The 22,406-nt window shown below is 35.5% G+C and overlaps 1 protein-coding gene across 4 annotated transcripts in view; it reads right to left on the bottom strand.

Moving 5' to 3' along the window:
• Positions 1–22,406, bottom strand: part of LOC138941749 (uncharacterized) — a 197,541-nt gene that overhangs the window by 18,735 nt on the left and 156,400 nt on the right. For 3 of the 4 annotated variants that reach the window (XM_070311636.1, XM_070311635.1, XM_070311638.1), the window contains 3 exons: positions 21,824–22,113; positions 14,012–14,366; positions 2,820–3,132 (listed from right to left, as the gene is read on the bottom strand). In XM_070311636.1, coding sequence (XP_070167737.1) covers positions 2,820–3,132; positions 14,012–14,366; positions 21,824–22,113 — 958 coding nt within the window. The remainder of the gene's footprint in view (positions 1–2,819; positions 3,133–14,011; positions 14,367–21,823; positions 22,114–22,406) is intronic. The other variant, XM_070311637.1, reaches the window with a different exon arrangement.

Consider the following 22,406-nt stretch of genomic DNA (forward strand, 5'->3'; position numbering starts at 1 on the left):
TTTACCAATTGTTTACATTTTTAAACACGAATATCTTAAACTTTAAAATGTGCGTGTGTGGAAAAAAAAATGTGTATGACTCTTTCTTTTATGTAACAATCATGCTCAAAATATTTTGTATATTTAAAAAATTATTAAATAATTATTTATTAATCATAAAATAATATATCGAGATGTCGTTTAGAATATCTTAAAACAAGATGCTTAAATATAACTTAAGGAGTTCTTATAATTTCGCAATTTCGTGATATGATACGTTACTTACTTTCGTGTGATAATAACGATTAAAAAAGTTAATTTGCGCGATTAAAGATTATAAAAATACTTTATTTGAAAATTTTGTCTGATTTGAAAGGACAGACAGCATCGGACATTCGATGGAAAATCGCGGAGTTCTAATCGATTCCTTTTGCTACGGACTACGAAGTTACTATTGGCAGACCAAAGGCCATTCTTCTCTCGATTCCTTTCGTCGATCTCCCGAAGCGTTCAATAACTTCTTCGAAAACTCAAAAGTACAATCCAAGGGTGCAGCTTCGCAGATTCCAAACGTATATCGCGGAACCGACCTCTCTCATTCGACTTTTCCCGACGTTTCAAAGCTTAACGAAATGGTAACAATATTGACTCGCGAGTCTAACTGAAGAGCTTTGTATCGAGACGATATTGCTTCACGATGCGAACAATTCCATCTTACATGCACCTTTATAGATTCCGCGAAATATTTATTTCTTATTAGTCGTAACTTTATAGCGGAAGAAAACTCATTTTTTAGATATTTTGCCGAAATGTATTTGTAATAAATTGTAATAGATAAAAAAAAAAACTAGTTTGTGTTTATATCTAATATATTAAAAGACAAAAACTAAATTAATAATATATATAGTTACTAAAAAATGTAAAGTATCTATTTAAAATATTTATATAATAGCTTCCTATACGTGTAGTAAAAAATTTGTCTCTTTAGACAAAACTGTTATAGTTTATATATAATTATTAATATATAATTATTGAACAAAATATATATAAATAAGAAAATATTAAATAAAGAAGAAAATCATACAAATAAATTAATGCAAACATTTTTCTAAAATTCATGCTTCTAAAATAATTCGTAATTGCGAGGACTATATAAGCATTAAAATCAAAGTGCGACTCGAGATTCTTGTCAGGCTTTTGTGTGTGTGTGTGTGTGTGTGTGTGTGAAAGCTGATATTATGTATCGAGCGAGAGTGTGAGGCGAGAGCTTGGCGGAAATTCGTGGTGAAACGATTAACGGTGAACGGCCACGTTGTTACGTCATTGGAAACAAGGTCGACGTTCTACGTTCGTGTTAATCTGGAATTATTTAATCGCTCCTCATCTTGCGCGCCCCAACTTTGGGAATATATTATTTATTATCGTTATTGCAAGGGGAGGGGGGGGGAGGGTGGAAAGAGCGCGTTGCTCGCAAGAGATGTTTATTCGACGCAAAAATCGAAGCGTCAGACGCATCGAAACATCGCGTAGTACGCAGTACGTTTTGTTTTACAGTCGATTATCGACTAATGGCTCGTAAATATCGCCGCTTATTATTGTTGACCAGAACGGAGGACACTGGACATCGCTGAATAACGCATCAATTACATCGATTTAGATGCAGTGCAATTTTGTGTCGCACGACGAAATGGCTGATGAGTACATCAGTAAACGAGAGAAAATACAATAATTAATTAATATTAATTACAGTCGTATCGACGTTAATACTAATCGATGATTTATCACTAGCCAATGAGTTCCGGCTGGAGTGGAAATGTCATACGATTTTAATTTCAAAATAGACTCGTGAATTGTAGCGTAAATTTATATTAATATTCAAATAACATATCTAAATGTTTAATATTTAAATCATCTTTAATCTTAAAAGATACATCATTTTTACATCGATCTTTTTAAGAAAGAGATTATTTATTGTTAATGTTAAGGTATTATTGTATTTGTTTTAATTTACCACTTGGGGAAAAAAAAATCTTTAATAATATAACGAGCGAACGAAAAACTTTTCATGCATTATTATCGAGACTACTAGCTGAGAATTAAGTTCCTTCATCGTGGCCAGTCGTATCATTGAGTTTCTGCGGTTGCAGAAAGGTGCGACGGAACATTACTGTTCCGTACTTTTCCGGATTGCACGTCGGCACGAAGAAAATAATTTCCGTTTCTTTTAGTTTGTCCTTATTTCCCCGCAATTCCATCTTCGCGAATTATGTTTCCTTCCAAAGGTACGAAACTAAATAATGTTACGACAAAACTGGTCCGGCCACTTACTTTGTACACGGAAAAAAAAATGCTGTTACTTCAATTAAAGTCTACGTCACGGGCTGCCAATAAACATGCATAGTTTATTCAATGATATTTTTATTGGTCCAAATATTTGAATTATTAAAACAATTATCCAGATATTTGGTCCAATAAAAATATCATTGAATGAACTATGCATGTTTATTGGCAGTCCGTGACGTAGACTTTAATTGAAACAACAGCATTTTTTTTCCGTGTACAGACTTATTCTCCTTAGGGTATAATAACGGATCTATTTCGTCAACATCTTTTTTCGCGAAATATAAGATGTTTAATTGTTAACAAAATAAATTCTTATTTATCACCAAAAAGCTCGTTTAAAATATGAAATTTGATCAAATCTTATCTCAGAAATATCGCTACTTTTTTCAATTAAATGTATCGCAATATAAATTATAAGGATAATGAGTACAAATTATTAAATCGACGCACGAAGCTATACGAAGATTCTTCCGGATATAATCAAGTATTTCGCTTACCTCTATTCGAAAGGTCCATCCTTCTAAACTAAGCAGCTTCAGAGTCGTGTTTCTAGCCAGAGCGTGGCACAATAGTCTCGATGGATGATCGTCCAGAGCCAGTCGAGGACTGGACAAGTCCAGTAACTGAAGACACGGCGCTTCTGTCAAGGCTAATACCAATGGCATCACGTCAGCTGGCCTCGACGCACCGGCGGCCCTCAGAGCATCCAAATTACGGGCCCTTCTAATGGTCTCGCCTAAACAGCCAGCATCCAAGCCGCCCAGAAGACACTTGGACACGTTCAGAGACCTTAACTTGCAGTTTGGTTCTCTGAAGCACGAAATAAAATGTTACCGGTTAGTCGGATTGTTTCGCGAAAAAGAAAAAAAGCTTTTTTTTATTTATAATTTTACGATATATCTTAGAGAGAGATGAAGATTTCAAATTTATGAATTTGAAATATAGACAGTGCAATGGAGAGAAAAGAAAAAAAAAACGATCGATAAAGTTTAACATATTTTAGAAATTTAATAAAAGAAATAAAATATTTATTATAAATAATATTAATTATATAGAGTTATAAAATAATTTTTAACTTTTGTATTTTGATTTAATACTTATTTATCTAATTTCATTATTAATCACGAGATGTGATTCGTCAAATCTCAGCAATAAACAGTTTGATCTTGATAAGAAAAATGAGAACTTACCGCCGAATCGAATCGAGGAAAAAGACAGATTTAGTCGAATCAGCTGATGAATCGTTTAAGATTGATGGTAGTCGGATCGCGATCAAGACTTTGCCGTTAAATAAAAGAGAGACGTGAAAGTACCTAACCGGCAATCTCTGTCTTGGTCCTCATTTCTCTCCTTCCAGCAATCTTTCATAACATAGAGAATGATCGTTCACGATAATGAAACGACGCTTACGAATATATCGAATCATGAAAAACTTTAGTGCTCTCTTTTGGCAAACTAAAACTTTCGGAACAATTTGGAACAGACAATTTTATCTCGACGTATTGATCTTTCTTAAAGAGATGTCTTAAGAAAATATATGGTAATATCTCGAGATTTTTCTTATAAAGTAAAATTAGAAAGAATCTTAATCTTTATAATTAAATAGCTTATCGAATTAAAATTATGTGATTAATATTTTCATTCATTAAAAATTTAATCAAAGTCTTATATTGTATTTATCTTCATCTTAGTTTCATCAAGTCACATTTTAATTTTAAATTAGAATAATTAAATTTCTCACAATTAAATTTCTTGCTAAATTTCATCCTTATTGCGTCAATCTATTTTAAGCTTCAACAGAAGTTGCGCGTTTCAAATTACAATTATTTATATTTTTTTTATCTTATCAACATTTTTATAAAAAAGCGTTTCCATTTTATTACATTATTATTCATAAAATTTATCGTACATATAAGTTTCGCATCACAAGAGATGCGCGTTACTTTGATTGTACTTTCTTATGATTTTCATTTAAGATTAATTAAACGATATACGATTTCACGTAATTAAGGTGCCCTGTCCGCACGCACGCATCTTTCTCAAACAGCCCTTGCAATCTCGCGGCGAAAGATCGATCAATGTCGGGACAAACGAAACACGTAATGAACGAATACGCGGCAGTAGCGTAACATCCATCAACGTAAGACGTAAGACAACGGTGAGCCGAATTACAGGACGAATAATCGAATCGTGGCGGCGGGGCCGACACCGCGTGGATTTACGCGCCCGTACGTGCGTTTAATGGCGGCAATTTAAGACGAACGATTCCGATTCTGGCCAGCAACAGCAGCAACAGCAACCGTCCGGCTCCGGCGCGTCTGAATTTAATGGTATCTACTTTGGCCTATATTGACTCTCGACTGCTATTGCCGCTGCGATACGTACGTACCTATGTTTCGCGATACATCTGCTACTACGTACGTTTAATGGCATACGCTGCCTTTAAAGGTACTCGCAGCCACGGTAAATTCGCTCCAATGCCGCCGCACTCTTTACTCTCTCTCTCTCTGAATGTATCTCTCTCTATATATATAAAGAAGGGAGAACAAAAATACTGCACCCTACGACGAGAACGTACGCGGGCGTCGTGCCGCGAATTTTCAGCAAAAATAAACGTTTCCGCCAGGAGAGAACGGCCGCGCACGGTAAACTCTGTCACGCATACCAGGCTTTTGCGTAATAAATAAAATTCTGGATTTTGGAAACGAGAATATCGAAAATTCTTACGGTCCCATTTAAATTGGATTTAAATTGCTTGCAATCGCGATATGTTCCCCGAAATTATTTTCCTCCATTCGTTGTCGGTCGCTCCGTGAATTATCGGTTTTTTTCTTTTTTTTTTTTTTTCCCTGTAGGTCTTTGCCATAAAAATCAGAATAATAAATTTTATTTTAGAATTTATATATAATTTCATCTTTTAAACTATATATTTAAATCCATCATCTTCTCGTCTACAGAGAAATCTGGAAGAGGATTCTATAAAGATTAGAGGAGAATGTCAGAAATGTTATCTAATAAAAAAAAATAGAAATTAAATCGATAAATAAGTGAAAAAATATATACACGCTATGTAATGTTGTATTCGCGAGCAATGTACATACGAGACAATATATTTTGGTGGCGAGTAATGGTACAATCGCTCGGTTTATTTCTCGTAAACTGCGCGCGATCGGCCCGATAGTTTTTCGACCCTTCGTCGTGAGTTTCGGTACTTGTGGGAAAGAACAAGTGGCGTTCCAACGTCGTTCATATCGCGAAACACGAAGGTTTCTCTAAAATAAAACGCGAGAGATATGTCTCGAGGCTTGCGGATATTATTGCGTTGGCCTGCGCTTCATTTTATGCGTGCTTTAATCACGAGAAATTCGATCGCGTTATTCAAATACACTGTATCGAAGAGAAAGGCGATTCATAAAACAGATTAGACCTCCTTCCTTTCAGTTTGTATACTTTAATCGTTGATACGATCTCGTAACAGAAAAATACACAATACAAATACTAGCTGAGTTCTTTCAAATTAATCATTTCTGTAAATTTGCAGAATACGTGAAGATTCTAATTTAATTGTAAGATTATAAATATTTATAAAACTATAATCTTCCCTATATATTTTGTCTGATATAACAAAGCTTATTTTATAATTATATATGGCATAATAATGTATAGCATTAAAAACGTATAATGATATATGTGTGCTTAGCGTGAGATAGTATAATTCATTATCTTTTTCTACATTGTATTACAAAATACAAGTAAGGAATATAAATAATTTTAATTTTGTTATTAATATACAAATTATGTATGTATAATTATATAAATATATAAAAAATACAAAATTTCTTAGTAAATATTACTTATCCAATAAATATTCACGCATACACATATGTATATGTATACATCCACGCATCAGAATATATTTTTTTATATTTACTTATATTTATATTTATTTTATATTTACTCCGATTTATTTATGAATTGCGTTGAAATGGCGAAACGTGTCGAGGTGTGACGCGACGAGATTTTCGCATTTCGCTCAAAGAAAACATTTATCGCGATCTGAAATCATGCCCCGAAGATAAGCCCCGAGAGCGCGATAGAGTCGCAATCGTATGTCAAACGAGGGCGGTGGTATTGTTCGTGGACGGCGCTTAAGTTTCGATAATTTTACTGGCGTGGGAATTTTGCTCGCAGGGACGCGCCGCGTGTCGAAAGTCGCGAAAACCGGCTGCGGTTTAAAGAAAAATATAAGCACGCGGCGATGCATTTTTCACCCCTTTTCCTCGCCATCGATTTTATCGCGTCGCTTTTTATTGCCATCATATTCGTACTCAACTTTATACGCTTTTATAAAGAGCGGTACGCTTTGTTCCGGTCAGAACAAACGTTTCGCAACGATTGCGAGATATTTATTTATTTCTTGACATAGTAACGTTATATGATTTGACGTTGCCAAAGCACATTGAATTCTCGCATTTTTCACGGCGTCGATAAGCGCGTCAATCTTTTATGAAAGTTTTTGCCAAGAATTTATAGAGAAAAACATTACTACTATATTATATCGTGTAGAAAATACATTAAATTACTTCATTATTTATATTAATTACATTTTTTTTCCATAATTAATTTATAAATTATTTCCCGTTATATATTCTGTTTCGATGATGATGAATTGATTTTCAATTATTCTGGCAAGAGACACGGATTTTATTAATACAAGCGTAATTCGAGTTCAATTAACAAAGTATTTTATTATTTATTATTATTAGTAAAAAAAATACCGTCCATAAAAAATTGGAATATCTGATTGCAGATTAAGAGGTTTTACAAAATCGCGTACGAATCTCGTGTTTTCTTGGAGAACGACCGGTAAGTTTTCGCGGCACGAAGAAGTACATCGCGAAAGAAAAATACCGGACGCTTAATTGCATTACGTCCAGCGTGGGTCCCGCGAAATGCCTTTCCACTTTCAATTCCGCTCCATTCTGTTTCTTCGACGACTACTCGCGAGTTGTACTTTGGGGATCTTCGACGAGAGCTCTCGCGGAGCTTATTACGTACAGTGAAACTTCATTTATCCGAAGAGAACCGTGCACAGTAGCTAGTATATCGGACTCTTTGTTAAATTGTTATTATCCTAAATCCCCAACGCTGTTTATTTACAATTGTCATCAGATTATTGGAGAAAGTGCGCTAAATCCGCTTCGTCGTCTCAAGAAACGCTAATAAAATACGCTCGACTAGCTCGTGAAAATCTTCCAGTCGCCTTTCCAATCCCAAGTAGAATATTGAAATCTTTCCTCGACACGCTCCATTGCGATAATAACGGTGCTAATTCGAATAAAAGTCTCGCTACAATTTTCTTATTACACGCAAAAATTATAAAATACAAATCAAGGATGTAAATGTCTTTTGTTAAAGAATTTCGTTAGTCTTACATTTCCCCGCTTCATTATTTCTTTCTCGTACTGGATTTATTTATTTATTTTTTTTTTTATTGTAGCAACCAATCGTATAAATTATTTTTAATTTCCGATTAAGAATACGATTAATCACGCATTCACATTCATAGCTTAGATATTTTAATTATCATAAATTTCTGATTTTCACGAATCTGCATCAAAACCATCGTATTATTTAACAGCCACAAAAATATCTTATCGTCGATTAAATACTCGTATCACGTGTGCTATCTACAATTTTTCTCCAACGACAAACATATAGACGAATGTATGGGAAACTCTTGTCGGAATTTCTCAACTTATATCTGACCCATTGGACTTACGCTATGAACAATGGATACAACTCTGTCTGAACTTTTTCATCGCGAGTGGCATGACAGCCCCTCTCTCTAATCCCGCGAGCTGTGTCTCTTATCGCGAACCGTGTTGCGCGCGTGATTTAGGAAGCTCGTCGGGAGCTCGACGAAAGAATGGAGGGAGAAGATTGTCCGGCGGCGATGAAAAACGTCGACGAAACTTGAAAGGATGAAAAATCGCCACCGTCGACGGTGCCGAGAATTCGCGAACTCGCGTTAGCCGAACGAGCTTCGTTGCGGCGGGTCGGCGAAATATCCCGTCATTCCCCACCGAAACGATGTATCTTCGTTCGCGAGTACCCTCGCTTCGCGGGCGTCCCAGTACTTATACCGAGTCCATACTGATGTTGATATCTTGCGCTGAAGACGATTCGCGAAAACAGGAATGAGAAAAAGCCACGGTATCGTTTATTACGGAATTTCTGGAACGACGATGAATTTGTCTTGAATTTGATTTACTGTACTTTTTCGTCGGGTCTGACAAGCTTGGATTTATGTTAGATGAAGATAATTTACTTCTCCGATCTTAGATATTTGATATATTGCGAGAGACAAATAGCGGCATTGATTTAATATTCAATAAATTGTCGACTTTTGACAAATCGGCCTTCAAGCGAAAGTATATGTATGTCTATGAAATATATTTATTACTTTATTATTAAATCGTTTGATATTATTTTTAAGATTATAAATCTCGCGTCATTAGTTATATTCTATTTCTATATCTGCAAAAAAATTTCTTTTACATATATTACACTAAATAACTATTATCATCCTTTCATTTATTCGAAATTTTTCTTTCTGTTACTTTGAGACACCATATATAATCTCATTACACGTACATATATTTTGCGGTAAAGCTGCGTATTATAAAGTTACATGTTTCCTCCTTGTGGATTAACATCGAATCATTTGTTTCTTGGCAGTGATGACGAAATAAGAAAAAAAGGAGAAAGCATTCAACCCTTTATGAATTCATTTACGAGCGCGATTCCTATGACGTGCAAAAATTTACATGAATGACGAGGCATGAAATGGGGTATGAAATTTTCAGGGAGCATAGGCAGCTGCTACGAACTCTCAAGCTATTGTTTCTTCGTTTACATATCGGACAACTTCCTAAATCGGAAGGCATAACCCTTGTTCTCGTTTGACAAATTTCATGCTTGCATGTTAATATATGTTGAAAAAATATAGATTCTTACTTTCATCGTGACAGCCACATGATGGCACATGATAATCCGTCTTTTGATAAAAAGAATATGGAGTGCGGTATTTATAAAAAAATATATATAAATATATGTATATATATTGTATCAGCTTCACATTTTTTATATAAATGAGCTCTTGAGCGCGGACATAAAAAAAAACTGGAGCCTTAAATATTTAAAAATCCTGATATTTAAATATCTCTTCTTTTTAAGTTGTTTAAACTCGTAAATTTTGACAAAGTTTTTCTCGATTAAAATCTCTTACACTGTGATTACGAACACGTGACATTTGAAAAGACTATTTTTCATTGAACATATTATTTCGAATGATGCGGGATAAAATTCTACAAGAAGGGAGGAAAAAGAATTATACGTGATATCTCGTATATCAGAAGTTCGCGAGCGGATCCAGCGATCGATAAATCTCGTGCATTAACAGACTGAAGCGATCATTTTGCCAAGCTACTTTCCGATTAGCGTGTGGAATCTGTATATATCTTGATACTTATGAAAAATCTTGGATAGCGCGTTTATGAAGGATGGCGGGACACGCGGGCAGAAAGTGACATCGATTAGTTCCCTTTGTCTTGGCTCTCTCTCCCATGGAGGAAAACAGCGTGTCGATAAACGTCACTTAGAAACACCCGCGCGGCACATCGATCTCTTTTAGCCACAAAGTATGACAAAGCAGGCTATATTTCCCCGTTCAATTCTCTTTTTTTACGAAAAATTAGGATAATAAGAATTCAATCGAGATTTGAAAAGTCATTTGGAATCTACATTTTAATATTCATTTTTTAAAGCTCGTTAAAAAAGAAAAAAAATCCTAGTACACAGAAATGAAACATTACAAAAGAATGACTGAAATTTTTATACATGCGATACTTATATATATCAAGATAATATTTATATGAATATGCAAAAAAAAAAATCATTTTTGTGAAACGAGATATCAAAATGTTCCCAAGCTTGGTCATTATTTTTAATAAAAATTTAAGGGGGAAGCTTGATGTATAAAAATATATATGTATTCATATATTTTATTGTTACTACTGCAAAATTTATAATTTTATAAAGCATAAAGTATCTTTTCTAGTTTAATAAATCGGTGCGCACATTTGTCATATACGGATATAAATGAATCACACACATATAATAAAATATCTCTCCGTACACAGTTGTGTGTATTTTACATTTTCGAATATGCCTTAGATTTTATCGAAGAGTAAATCGAAAATCCGAATATTTCTGTAACGTATAATTCGCACGATTTCTTGCGCTTTTGAAACGAGACAAAAGTCGATGAAGAATCAACACCACGAAGGGCCGTTAAAGGTCGAGAACGCGAAATTTAATGAAATATATTCGCGCATTGGACACACATTGCATGGAAATCGCGATGGAAAGCGCTCGGGAAAGCGCGGACAGCGTTTTCAGAGGCCCGGGAATAATCTCGGGAATATTTTTCCGCCGAGAGTTCCAATTTACCTCGCGTCCGCTCGGCGAAGGTGGGTTTTTAATTAAAAACATCAACTTCGCCATATGTGTACCCCTGTTATACATACATCGCATCAAAGCCGTTGCAAAATACGATATTCAGAAACTTGGCCAAAACACAATTCGAAAAAAAAAAAAAAAAAAAAAAAGGAAAAGACACATTCGACATTACGTGGCTATAGTTTCGTCTGGGATCCCGTGTTTGTCGTTTCGATTTATAACGTAAGAGCATTATCGCGTGCGTAATTGCATTTGTGGATATATTGGAGCCGCCTTTGTGTGAGCCAGGTCACCGTTTTATATTTAGTATCGATAACGAATACAAATCCTCGTGAATTGTTCGACGGATCTATTCAGCAGCAGCAGCAACGTAATTTTCTCGCGCGTTATTATACGGCGATAATCTGCAATAATACGCAAGATACGCTTTCATTAACCGCAGCTTGTGATACCAATCAGTGTCACATTTATCATGTTTTATGCAAGTTAATTTACTAGCGCCGAGAACACATATTACAATTAGGGAACATGTTTGTAAAAATTATTTTAATAATTATAATTTGCAAAAGGATAACCGTTAAAACAATTTAAAAATAATTAAAATAATGTTTCAATTTTTAAACTAATATTTTATATTTTGTTTCTTTCATCCAACTTTCAAAAATCAACAAATTATTATTAATATGTGACTTTAACTTTCTCCGACAATAGAATCGATAACCATCATCTATTTTTATTAATCTTATCGTTAATTATTAAAAAATATATGGATGCTATATTTTATTACCCCTTTCGATTTCTTCAATTTCAAGATGGAATATTTTTCTGGTAAGGGTACTCTTAATGATGGAGCGAGAATTAGAGTGCGAGTTATATATAGCATTCTGGAATCAACATCGACTAAGGTCCATTGTACCGTATCGCAGGTGTAGAAAAGAAGAATAGCCGACGGGGCAGGTGGCGGCAAAACTTTTATTCCCGTCGCGGTCTTAAGAAATCTTTTCGGAATCTTTAGAATACAGTTGGGAGCAGCCGTGTCGGAGTTGGCATTTGCGAGAAATGGATCGACTTCCTTCCTCCCGCTGCCGGCTGGACCAGCATATCGCGCGACATCCCGGGAATTACGCGAGTTATAAATCATTTCATGAGATGTCCGCGCTATTTTAAATATTATTAATGGTTCATATACAATATATATATGTATATATATATATATATATAAAATTTACGTTGGAGAATAAATTAATATCTCATTTCAATTATAGTCATCTTCTTTTTCCTGTCGAATATCATAATATCCTTGAGAAGTGTGTCCATCTCGTAATCAGGCAAAAATTTATGAAATTTTATAACTTTATTCTTATTAATTTATTTAGTTAAGCTCGAGAAAATATTTTATACATAAACATTAAAAATGTTATAAAAAATAAAAGAAATTTGTGTAAGCGATCGTTATGGAAAAGTAAATCTTCGAGAAGAATTTGAATTGAATGAATGATTTCTCTAAATAAGAGATTACGCATGTAAATTTCTGTAGAAGATACTATATAAATTAAAATTTCATAAAAAGAAGACAATATTTGAGGCTCATGCCCGAATAATTCCGCCAATTATTCGCGCGAATCTCATACAGCTTCGGGCAAGCACCGTCAGTGATTATGCGAAATATCGAGCTTCTCGCGGCCAGATGAGCGGACGACGGCCCGTTGAACTTTCCGACGAGTTTCCTTATAGTCCGAGACCCAACTTTCGGAACGGTATCTAATGCTCGGCCAAAGTGCGTCTCGTTTCTTCGTTGTCGAATTGAGAATAGCGATAGGGGAAGTTTCGCGCGACTCCTCCGCGACCTTGCGGCGGAGAGAAGGCTGTTGCCGTAATCGAGGAGATCCGGAGCAGCTTCCGGCCGAAAGTTTTCGCCGACGCCGCCCGCGAAGTTCGCGTGTAATTTCGCCGACGAAATATTCCCGCTCGTCCCCTCTAATTTCCATAACAGGCCGTTCAAGAAGAAGGCAATCCGAGAAAGTTCGAAGATATCTTTCGCGGAAATACTTGGGCCGCGCGAATCCGCGTTCAAGAAAAGTTCTTCTTCGTAGAGGAGGTAATCAGAAGAGACAAATTGTTCAGTCATTTGCTTCAAGGTCGCGAATATAATAATTTTGTTGTATGCAAAAGAGCTTGCGAAAGAGACGAATTGAATAGCGAGATCATTTTTCTTCCTAAAATTTCTCCTCTGAAGAGATACGTCGTTCTCTTTCTTTTAGAATTTATTTTTTTTCCCCTTTTTGGAGATTTTCTTCCAAAACTTCAGTAAAAAGTTTTTTACTGAAATTATCTCAATCAGAGAACTTTCGCGAATTTATGCGCTTTACGAGATATGCGATTATTATTTGAAATGTAATGTCCTATCCTATGAATATTTTATTTATTCGGATTACGATACCGGGGGCATATTCCATACGAATGATATTATAGTAATTTATGCGTAAAAATATCTATACGCATCGAGACCGATCACTCGATCAATCTCAATGCGATTCGTGTCGATCATAAAACGTAATTATGATGTTAATGGCAAATGTGATTAAATCGATAACGAAATGTCGTACATAATTATTAATATCATCGTGTTTAACGTCACCGTAACGCGAAATTATTGAGTTTTCATATTGGACCATTGGCGCACATGATCAGCAAAGATCGATCGTGATTTAAGCGACATTAATATTTTGCGATGATTATAAATCTTTCCCTCTCTCTAAACAATTAACTATGCGTATAACTTTGCATATATTCATGTAAATAATAAATAACGTTAGTTGCAAACGGAGAACTTCCTCTAATGAAAAAATATAAAAACGGTAAAAAATAAATACAAGAAATATTTCACATAGTTGAGAAAAATGACGACAGTTAACCAAAATGATAGGAAAATAATTGTAATATATGTTGACCATGTAATTATATTTTGCATCGTAACTAAAAATATTCGAAGACTAAAAAAATATATTTCGCAAAGAATTTAATTTAATCTAAAAATATTGATTACTATGTTTTTGCATCAATATTATTTGCATAATCTTTCTATGCAAATTATATATAATAATTTAAAAGAGAAAATATAACATACATATCACATACTACATATGTGATCGTTAAAACGACCTACCTGATAGCGTTGAATATCTCGTGAAAGCCGGTGCCCTGATGGCTACTGACGTCGCAAGTAGGCAGAGGGTGTAACAGGGGTAGCCGATGGCAGAGTACGCTGTCGCTATTACGTTTGCTGCTACCATTGCTGTCTCGATCCCGATCGTTTTGCGGTAGGGGCCCGTTACCAGTACCGGGTGCCGGGCCTAGGCCAAGGCCCAAAGGAAGACGCGGCAGGGTAGCGGGTCTTGTGAGACTGCCATAGGCCGCTAATGCGCCTCTGGGCAAAGACGAGTAGCAACGGTTCAACGGTAGGGTGCCGAGGGTGCTGGAGGCACAGCCGCTGCTTCCGGAACCAGAACCGGAACCTGAACCTGCGCGAAATTAAATCGTTAGTATAAAGTAGGCGCGGGAACTTGCTTAAAACTCTAGAGAGACTAAAGTATTATCGTATCAAATAAAATAAATAAATAAATAAATCTATGAAAATAGTGAATTAAATTTTACGTTTCCTGAATTTGTAAAAAATGCAAAAAGCAGTAAGAGAAAATTCGGATAATGACAGAAAAATGACGGAATAAAAATGGAAAATGACAGCATAAACAAATGTTACAGCAACGAGAACGTATAACTTGGATATGAAAATTCTAGATATAAACTTTTCTCTTTCTTAAATTTTTGTAAAGCGATACATGTTCTCATTATCGCTGAGTATCGATTTATCGAATGTGACCGGATTTCAGTTAGAACGCCGAGAATTTTATCGACATTAAACTCGTACACCGCAGGCTAATGCGTTGTTCTGTAATCGGGTCCGCTGTGTAATACGATCAATCAACGGCAGACCACGTAGGACAAGTTATTCGAGCAAAGTACACCAGCACGTACAGATAATCGTGCCATCGCGTTGAGCGCGTTGCAACAAACATTTTGTAATCGCTAATTAAATTACGAAATGTTTATCGCTATTTCGAGAGCAAACCCTATCATTGTATCCGTTTGGAATTCTAGCTGGCAGTAACGTAGATTATCGGCAACGTCAAAATACCATATTTTTCTATCAATTGTATATAATATAATATTATCTTTACTTATTAGCTATACAATGTATTATATTTTTATAGGATTTTTATAGGAATATTCTAATATATAAAAATATACAAACTGAGAAACTAATTTATATCGATCGAGAGAGAAAAAATGACTTAAATTTTATAACGATAGCGTTAATAAAATCTTGGAATTTCAAATAATTTAATTTAATATAAAGACATATGTAAAATTATTTCTTCCTGCAAATAAAATTAAAAACTTCTCGGTCTTTCTCTCTCATTATGTCTCTCGCTGATAGCTACGACGATGTCGGTTACATTAATGTCGCTCCGAATGTTCGCCGGTGGATATGCAGTCCAGGCGAGATCTAATTTGGATCCCGTCGTTTGAGCACGGGGTTAACAAACTCCTTTTTGAACGTGATCTCATCTGGGGACCTGTATATACACGCCGGTCGGAGAAAATTAGATATACGAGAAAATTCGAGGAAAATGATCCGCGAGATCCACGATGAATATTAATTCGAGACGTTCGCGCTATGTTCCTTCATTTCGAGACCCGAGAATTATTCGTCGTGAAAATATTCATTCGGAGTTGTATTGGCACATCGATCAATTATTTTTCTCGCTCAACTTTAGAATTTTCGTATTCGTAACATCGCGAAGTTTGTATTCTTTCATCTTTAGTTTGTAGAGCTTGCAAATACATTTTTTAAATCCTTACATTCTTTAAATCCTTCAGTCTTTAAGAAACTTGACTTTCTTCCCTTCTTGAAGAACTACAAAATGCTTAGAGAGATTTCTGTCTTCTCAAAAACTTTTATATTCTGGTAAAAATAAAATATTTGTGCGTGTGTGTGTGTGTGTGGTTAGGTGGAGGAGGGAGGGGGGGGGGGGAAGTAGACGTTTAATAAAAAATATTTTCTTTAAAACTTTTGCACTTCCATCGAGCGTGGCTCTTATTATGGGGAATTTAAATCGTATTTTTGATCAAGAATATGTTCCTAATTTTATTTCGTTATTCAACAATATCTCCAGCAATAGCGCACTATAGCGGAAGAGGATTACGGTAATTCTAGTCTTCGCGGTGAACATTTCCTTCAAATTTGATCCGACAATAACAAACACAATGGAGAGATTGATCAATCGGTTGGATTTCAATCTACTGTATCGTTTCCGCTTTATTCAAAGCCAGATGCTTCGGTTCGTCTCCGGTTACTCTTGTATACGTACACGTACAAGGCGTGTGCCTGAATTAACCCGTCGAATTAATTACGCGCGTCTACCCGGTGACGAGAAAGTCGTGTCCACCGGCAGGTATCGAGGATTTCCGTCTTCGTTCGCGACGAACAGACGCTATCTCGTCTTCTCTCTCTCTCTCTCTCTCTCCCTTTTATCTATTCTCTGGAGAATTTGCAAATTAAACTGTTAATAAGTATTGACTTTTATTGACAAATTTTGCACGTACACAGCGTTCTTTCGAGCGTGTACTTAAAGACGCGCGCGATGCAAATGTATCTCTCTCTCCCTCTTATCTTCGTCCGTGTTGAGGATTAAAGTGATGGACACTGCCGTGACACTGTCGGAGTTTCGCGTAATAGGAAGTTACGTCGCAACTGGAACGTAAAATCGCGTTATCTCGCGCGATCATTCGGATAATGATGATTTTAATCCAAGCGAGATAGGAAACTCACGATTTCGTAATCGCGAGCTCGTGAAGTGATTACGATAGTGTTAATTATGTTGATTTATTAAAATGCAACGTTTATTGGTTTAAAATATCGAAAGATCGTATAAAGACAGAAAAAATAAATTTAATTTTTATAACTTAAATATTTATATATACGTTTTAAGAGAGAGAAGAGTGTGTTCTTCTCTTTTCCTATTATTTTCAAAAAGATCGTTACTTTTCTTGACATAAATAATATCGCTTCGCAAACATTGTTTAATAGTATCTGTTACATTAATGTATTGTAATATCTCGACGGTAAACCATTAATAATATAAAGTGCAGAAAGTAAAAAAAAATCTCCACTATGAAGGAATTTCGTTATAAAAAAGTATTGGTATGAAAGGTGTCCGATAACACGCGGCTTTGAACATCGGCTAAAATCATCTTATAACCAGTATTATGGAGCCTTTTCATATCAAGATATTCAATATCGACAGCCGATGAGAAGAATAAGAAAGAACTTTAAGCTTTTTTTTCATTTGATATGCCTTTCATACATATTATTCTCGAGGAACTAAGCTAAAATAAAAATCAGTTTGTAATTTAGTCACGTAATGCATGTGAAATAATTAAAGTTTATATTTTTAATTAAATAAAAAATGATTTTAATATAATTAATAAATAATAGATAATTAATGATTGCGCATTTGACGTAGATGGAATAAAATATTTTTCCTCTCTCTCTCTCTCTCTCTGCAAATGGAACTAATTCATAAATAATGTTGTGAAAAGTTGTATTAAATGAATGAAAGTAAATCATTTTGTAGAGAAGAAACACATTTTAAATATCTAATTCAAAGAGAGAATAAAATTTGTAAAAACTTATTCTTCGCGTATATTAGTATTATTCGAATGATTAATATATTTTCATGTAAAAGAAAGAGAAAAAAGAAAAGAAAAGCAGAGAAAAAGACTTAATAATTTTTTGCTAAATCATTATTAGATTCATTAAAATCTATCTTTTTCGCTGCTCTCGAATACACGAGGAAAAGTTTCCTATCATCAATTCATTTATTATTCCTATCCAAGAAATCCGCCAATGCATAATTTGTGTGATATTGATTATGGCTTCCTTTATGCACCGACTGATAGATAGAAGTTTCTTATGAAGTAAGTAACTTCTTATTAAGAGAAATATTTCTTGCCAAGTCGTATTAAGCTTAACGGTTGATTATACACGGCGGCGCGGAACCTTTTTGCGCTTCGATCGATCGGTGCGGTTTGCATCGCGTTTATCCGCACCAAACTAATTATAATAGAGCCCGACTGACGACAGGGCGACCCAGTTGCGGCGATCGGTAACAAGAAAGAGGTATCCAATCCTTTCGATACCCTGGCAAAAGCAATTTCGTAATGCCAATAGCTTATGCTTCGCCATCCAATTTACATTTCATATTCTCCAACTTGGCGCGAATACTTTGATAGATATTTATCACTATTTTTTAAGAGAGAGGCTGGCTATCATTTTCACTTACATTGAATTATTACATTAGAAACTAGACATTGCTATATGTAACGTGAAATTTTGAAACTGATAGGAAATAACGAACAGCAAAAAATATTTTTAAAATTGTATGTAAATTTCTATTTAGAAGATCTGGTGGAGGTGTCTTCAATTGTTACCCTGAACGATGGATTGCTTAAAATAATCAGGTAAATTTACGGTACTACTGTTACACGTATTACTTATACCAACAACTTCGGGACGAATCAATGTTATCCCGGGCGTTTTAGCGTGATTGGATGCCGCCGATCGGCGAGAAACGGAATTCGACGAGGGAACGGGTATTGCAACGAACGGCGATGCAAAGCGATTTCGAAACCAAGACGTGAACAGAGAGAAGGCAGGGTGATTAGGAAGGGATACCTGACTAGATGTGATTCCCTTTGGGCGTAACATTACTCTCTTTTGAGAATCACGATCGAGACTGATCGAGCGAGTTCAGGAATGCGATGAAAAATTCGAGAGTATTTCCACAATAATTTCTCTCTCTCCTTTTTTTTTCCTTTTTTTTTTTAGAGAAGAGGAGATTGAGGGAAATCCATCCATGATTTCTACTGATACAATTCCGTTTATATACTTTCAGTAATATCTGTCAATATTTGTTTATATTATACTGTCTTTGAATATTTTATGTGCAAATTTTATGTTTATTTATAATTATTTTATTAAATATTTATAAATATTATATAAATTTTATATCTAGAAATATTTTATTTATAATCTTTTGAACCAGAATAGAGAAAGAGAGAGAGAGAGAGAGAGAGAGAGAGAGAGAGAGAGAGAGAATAAAGAAATTTTTCATTGCATATTTTTATAAAAATACTTCTTTCAATATTTTGTTGTCTCATTTACGCGTGTGTTAAAAAAGAAAATTAATAATTGTCAATTTCTTCCGAAGCATTTATAACTCTATACGAATCAAAATATATAAGTAAATATTATTCTTTAATGAATATACAATGAGCTGTGTGGTCCATATAGCTTAGCGGAATTGATAAGTAAACTCGTTTCCGCTAACAAAATAATCGTGCAGATAATAATTGCGCAGATCTTGCGCACACAGTTCGAAAGTTGTAACGCTGTTTAATCTTGTTTCGAGCCATTATGTGGCGGAAACATAGTGCCATTAGAAAAACTTTCGGATTAACACTGCTACGCGACTACCGTGACTTTAAACGACGTACTGTTTCCCCTAAAGCGGATCGAAAATCGCGACCGAATTAAACCGAAACGACCAACAAGAATTTCCGTCTCTGCGAGATCTAATCTTCGATTACGTCGTGAAAAGCTTTCCGTGATTTTACGCCAACTTTTCAGGATCTAACAAAAAAAAATATATATATATATATTTGCCGGTGAAACTGACACGGCATTAATTTCTTCGAGAATCCGGGAGGGATAGACGAGTGCAAAAGCTCGTCGAGACTACGAACTTTCTAGGGAGACGCAGCCACTTTACGTCGGCGCGTTCGATCGATTGGCAATTTCGAACGGCAAGAGAAGATGCGAAAGGCTGCTTTTACTTCGTTCGGCGAGCCGAATGACTCTTGCTTGCTCTTGTAAACGGATTGATTCCTTTCTAGACGGTAAAGTGTGCATCAGCGCGCTGGTGTCTGTAATTGCTCCTCTGTCGAAGCTGCGAATGAACGACGACGAGAAAAGGGAGAATCTCTTGTCTCTATAAGCGGGTATGCGAATGTATATATGTATATCGCGCGCATCTTGTCGGTGCAATACATATTGTATATTTACTCGATCGACGAAAAAGACGTTCATCGTGAAACAAAAAAGACAAGCGATGCGCATTGTAGGGAATTGTATTAATTCTTAATTAAGATCGTTAATAGAAGATGTAAATTTAAATATTTTTATTATTAATTAGAAGATTTTTATTTAAATTTATTTCTATATATGTTTTATTTCTCCAATGTACATCAATATTGATTCTTTAGATGTGAAACGTATTTGTTTAAAAATATATGTCTCCTTAATTAGAAAAATAATTATATATTTTGACAGATTCTATATCACTAAAGTGATATAATAAACAGATATAAACAATCTTTTTTCTCTCGATACGCGTTAAAAAAAAGAAAAGAAAATAATATCAATTATATTGAACAACAATTATATTAAAAATCAATCTGCAATACATCGCTGAATTTTTGTCCCAATTTATGAATCCCCATCTGTCTAGTAATTTGTCTATAGTCGTTTAGACTTTAACGTAAATATTACGGGCCTTTATGGCGAAACTGCCGATGAGTATAAATCGAGATCCGCGCATTTGCTCCGTAGACGAAGTTCCGAAAGGATCAAAGTTTGTTTTAACATCGTCGCAACTTTAACTCGCGCGGATTTGCAGGGTGCAATTGGCACGCGACCGTCCGCCGTTTCGCGTGTTCCTAATTCCGGTGTCGGTTTAATGGCGAGCGTACATCCGCAACAATGTACTTTTGCCGCGATCGTATCGGTTTATGGTGGATCGCGACGTGACCGCGCCGACATTGAACGCGCAGTTCTCCCGGCGACATGTCACCGTGTTTCTCTCCTCTCCCATGTGAGTTGCCGCGGTTAGACCGCTGACAACAATTTAAACCATTATGAGACAGAGCCGTGAGATTATGATCCCGCGAATCTACGAAGATGATTTTCCATTAGCACCGTTGGAAAACGTTCGAGACGAAAAAAAGAATGTTTATCCGAATAAAAAAGATTGCCGAGTAATATTTATTAAAGACGATGAGAATAAGTTTAGAAGTTTGATTCTATGAACGAAAGATTAATTAACTTTGGGTTCACGTTTTATTTATCTATGTAAAAATTTGTAAATTAAAAAAAAATAGTATTTTATACATCTTGAATGACTTTTTCGGTTTTTGATTCTTTCAAGGAGGAAAAAAATTGATGATTCTTCCATTATAATGTAGTATAAAAGGGAATATGTCGATCCACCGGATAGTTTTGAGCAATTCAATCGCAAAAGAGAACATGGAAAATTCGCGAGTCAGCCAAATCATGGCAATAGTAATGCACGGAATGTGTTTGATATCTCTCGCAAAATTCACGGATGCCGAATCTCGAGGGGAACCGCACGTTCGCGCTTTATATCGATACGAAGGATCGGAACTTTGTCGACGCGATTTATCGTGGGATGCGTACGCATGGCTATGTAAACTGCGTAAAAAAAATTTTTTATTAAACCTATTTTTAATAAACCTTTCTTCTTTCATCTCGATGTGAATTACTGGTACTTTACTTGCAATTCGCAGCTGTTATTTTTATAAAATTAGAAACAAAAAACATTCAAGTATTTTCCTTAAGGGCTAAAATAATTACGAATAAAGGCAACATATCTTAATAAAAATAATTATCGATTTCTCAAATATATATATATATATATCTCGAGTGCTTCGTAAAATATAAATTTATTCAAAAATTAACGGAAATTCAACGTAAGCGTAACGCGTATGAATGTTAACTTTTGATTTTCAAACACATCCGCGGAATCGCGTCGACGTATCGATAACAACAAAGTTTTACCCATACTGATGCCAGAGCTGGACGGATCCTCGTTCTTGGCGCCCCAGCTGCCAGCCAGGTTGAGCGCCAGCAGCGGCCGTTCCTTCAGCAGCTCGGCGACCGAGGCGAGGCCCTCGCATCCGCAGCCTAAATGGGGCAAGTGCAGCGCCTGCACTTGAATGCAACCGCCAAGTGCCTCGCAGACCCGGGACACTTGCTCGCCGGACAGATTCATGTCGAGCACCAGTCGTGACAGACTGCCGGAGGCGTGATTCAGGCCGCGACAAAGAGCGTTCACCACGCATTCCAGTCTGAAATCAATCGCGTTAATTACGTATTTATTATTATCACTAACGAGAACATTGTCTAGAACGCAATAAGAATAATCTTAAACGAATAAACGAACAAATAAAAACAAAATTCAAATTATATATCTTTTTCTTTTCTTCATTAAAGAGAATAAAGAGAGATAAGAATCTTGCGGAACGACTTCATAAATCGATAAATTAAAATACTCTCATCGTCAGACGTATCTAATCGATTAATCGTCCCTCATAAATTTTTATCATTTTAGAGCAGCTTTTTTAGGCGTTATCATGTCGGT

This window comes from Polyergus mexicanus, unplaced genomic scaffold, assembly GCF_030449975.1.
Source record: "Polyergus mexicanus isolate NDT 795.1 unplaced genomic scaffold, iyPolMexi1.0 SCAF_20, whole genome shotgun sequence".
Taxonomy (NCBI): domain Eukaryota; kingdom Metazoa; phylum Arthropoda; class Insecta; order Hymenoptera; family Formicidae; genus Polyergus; species Polyergus mexicanus.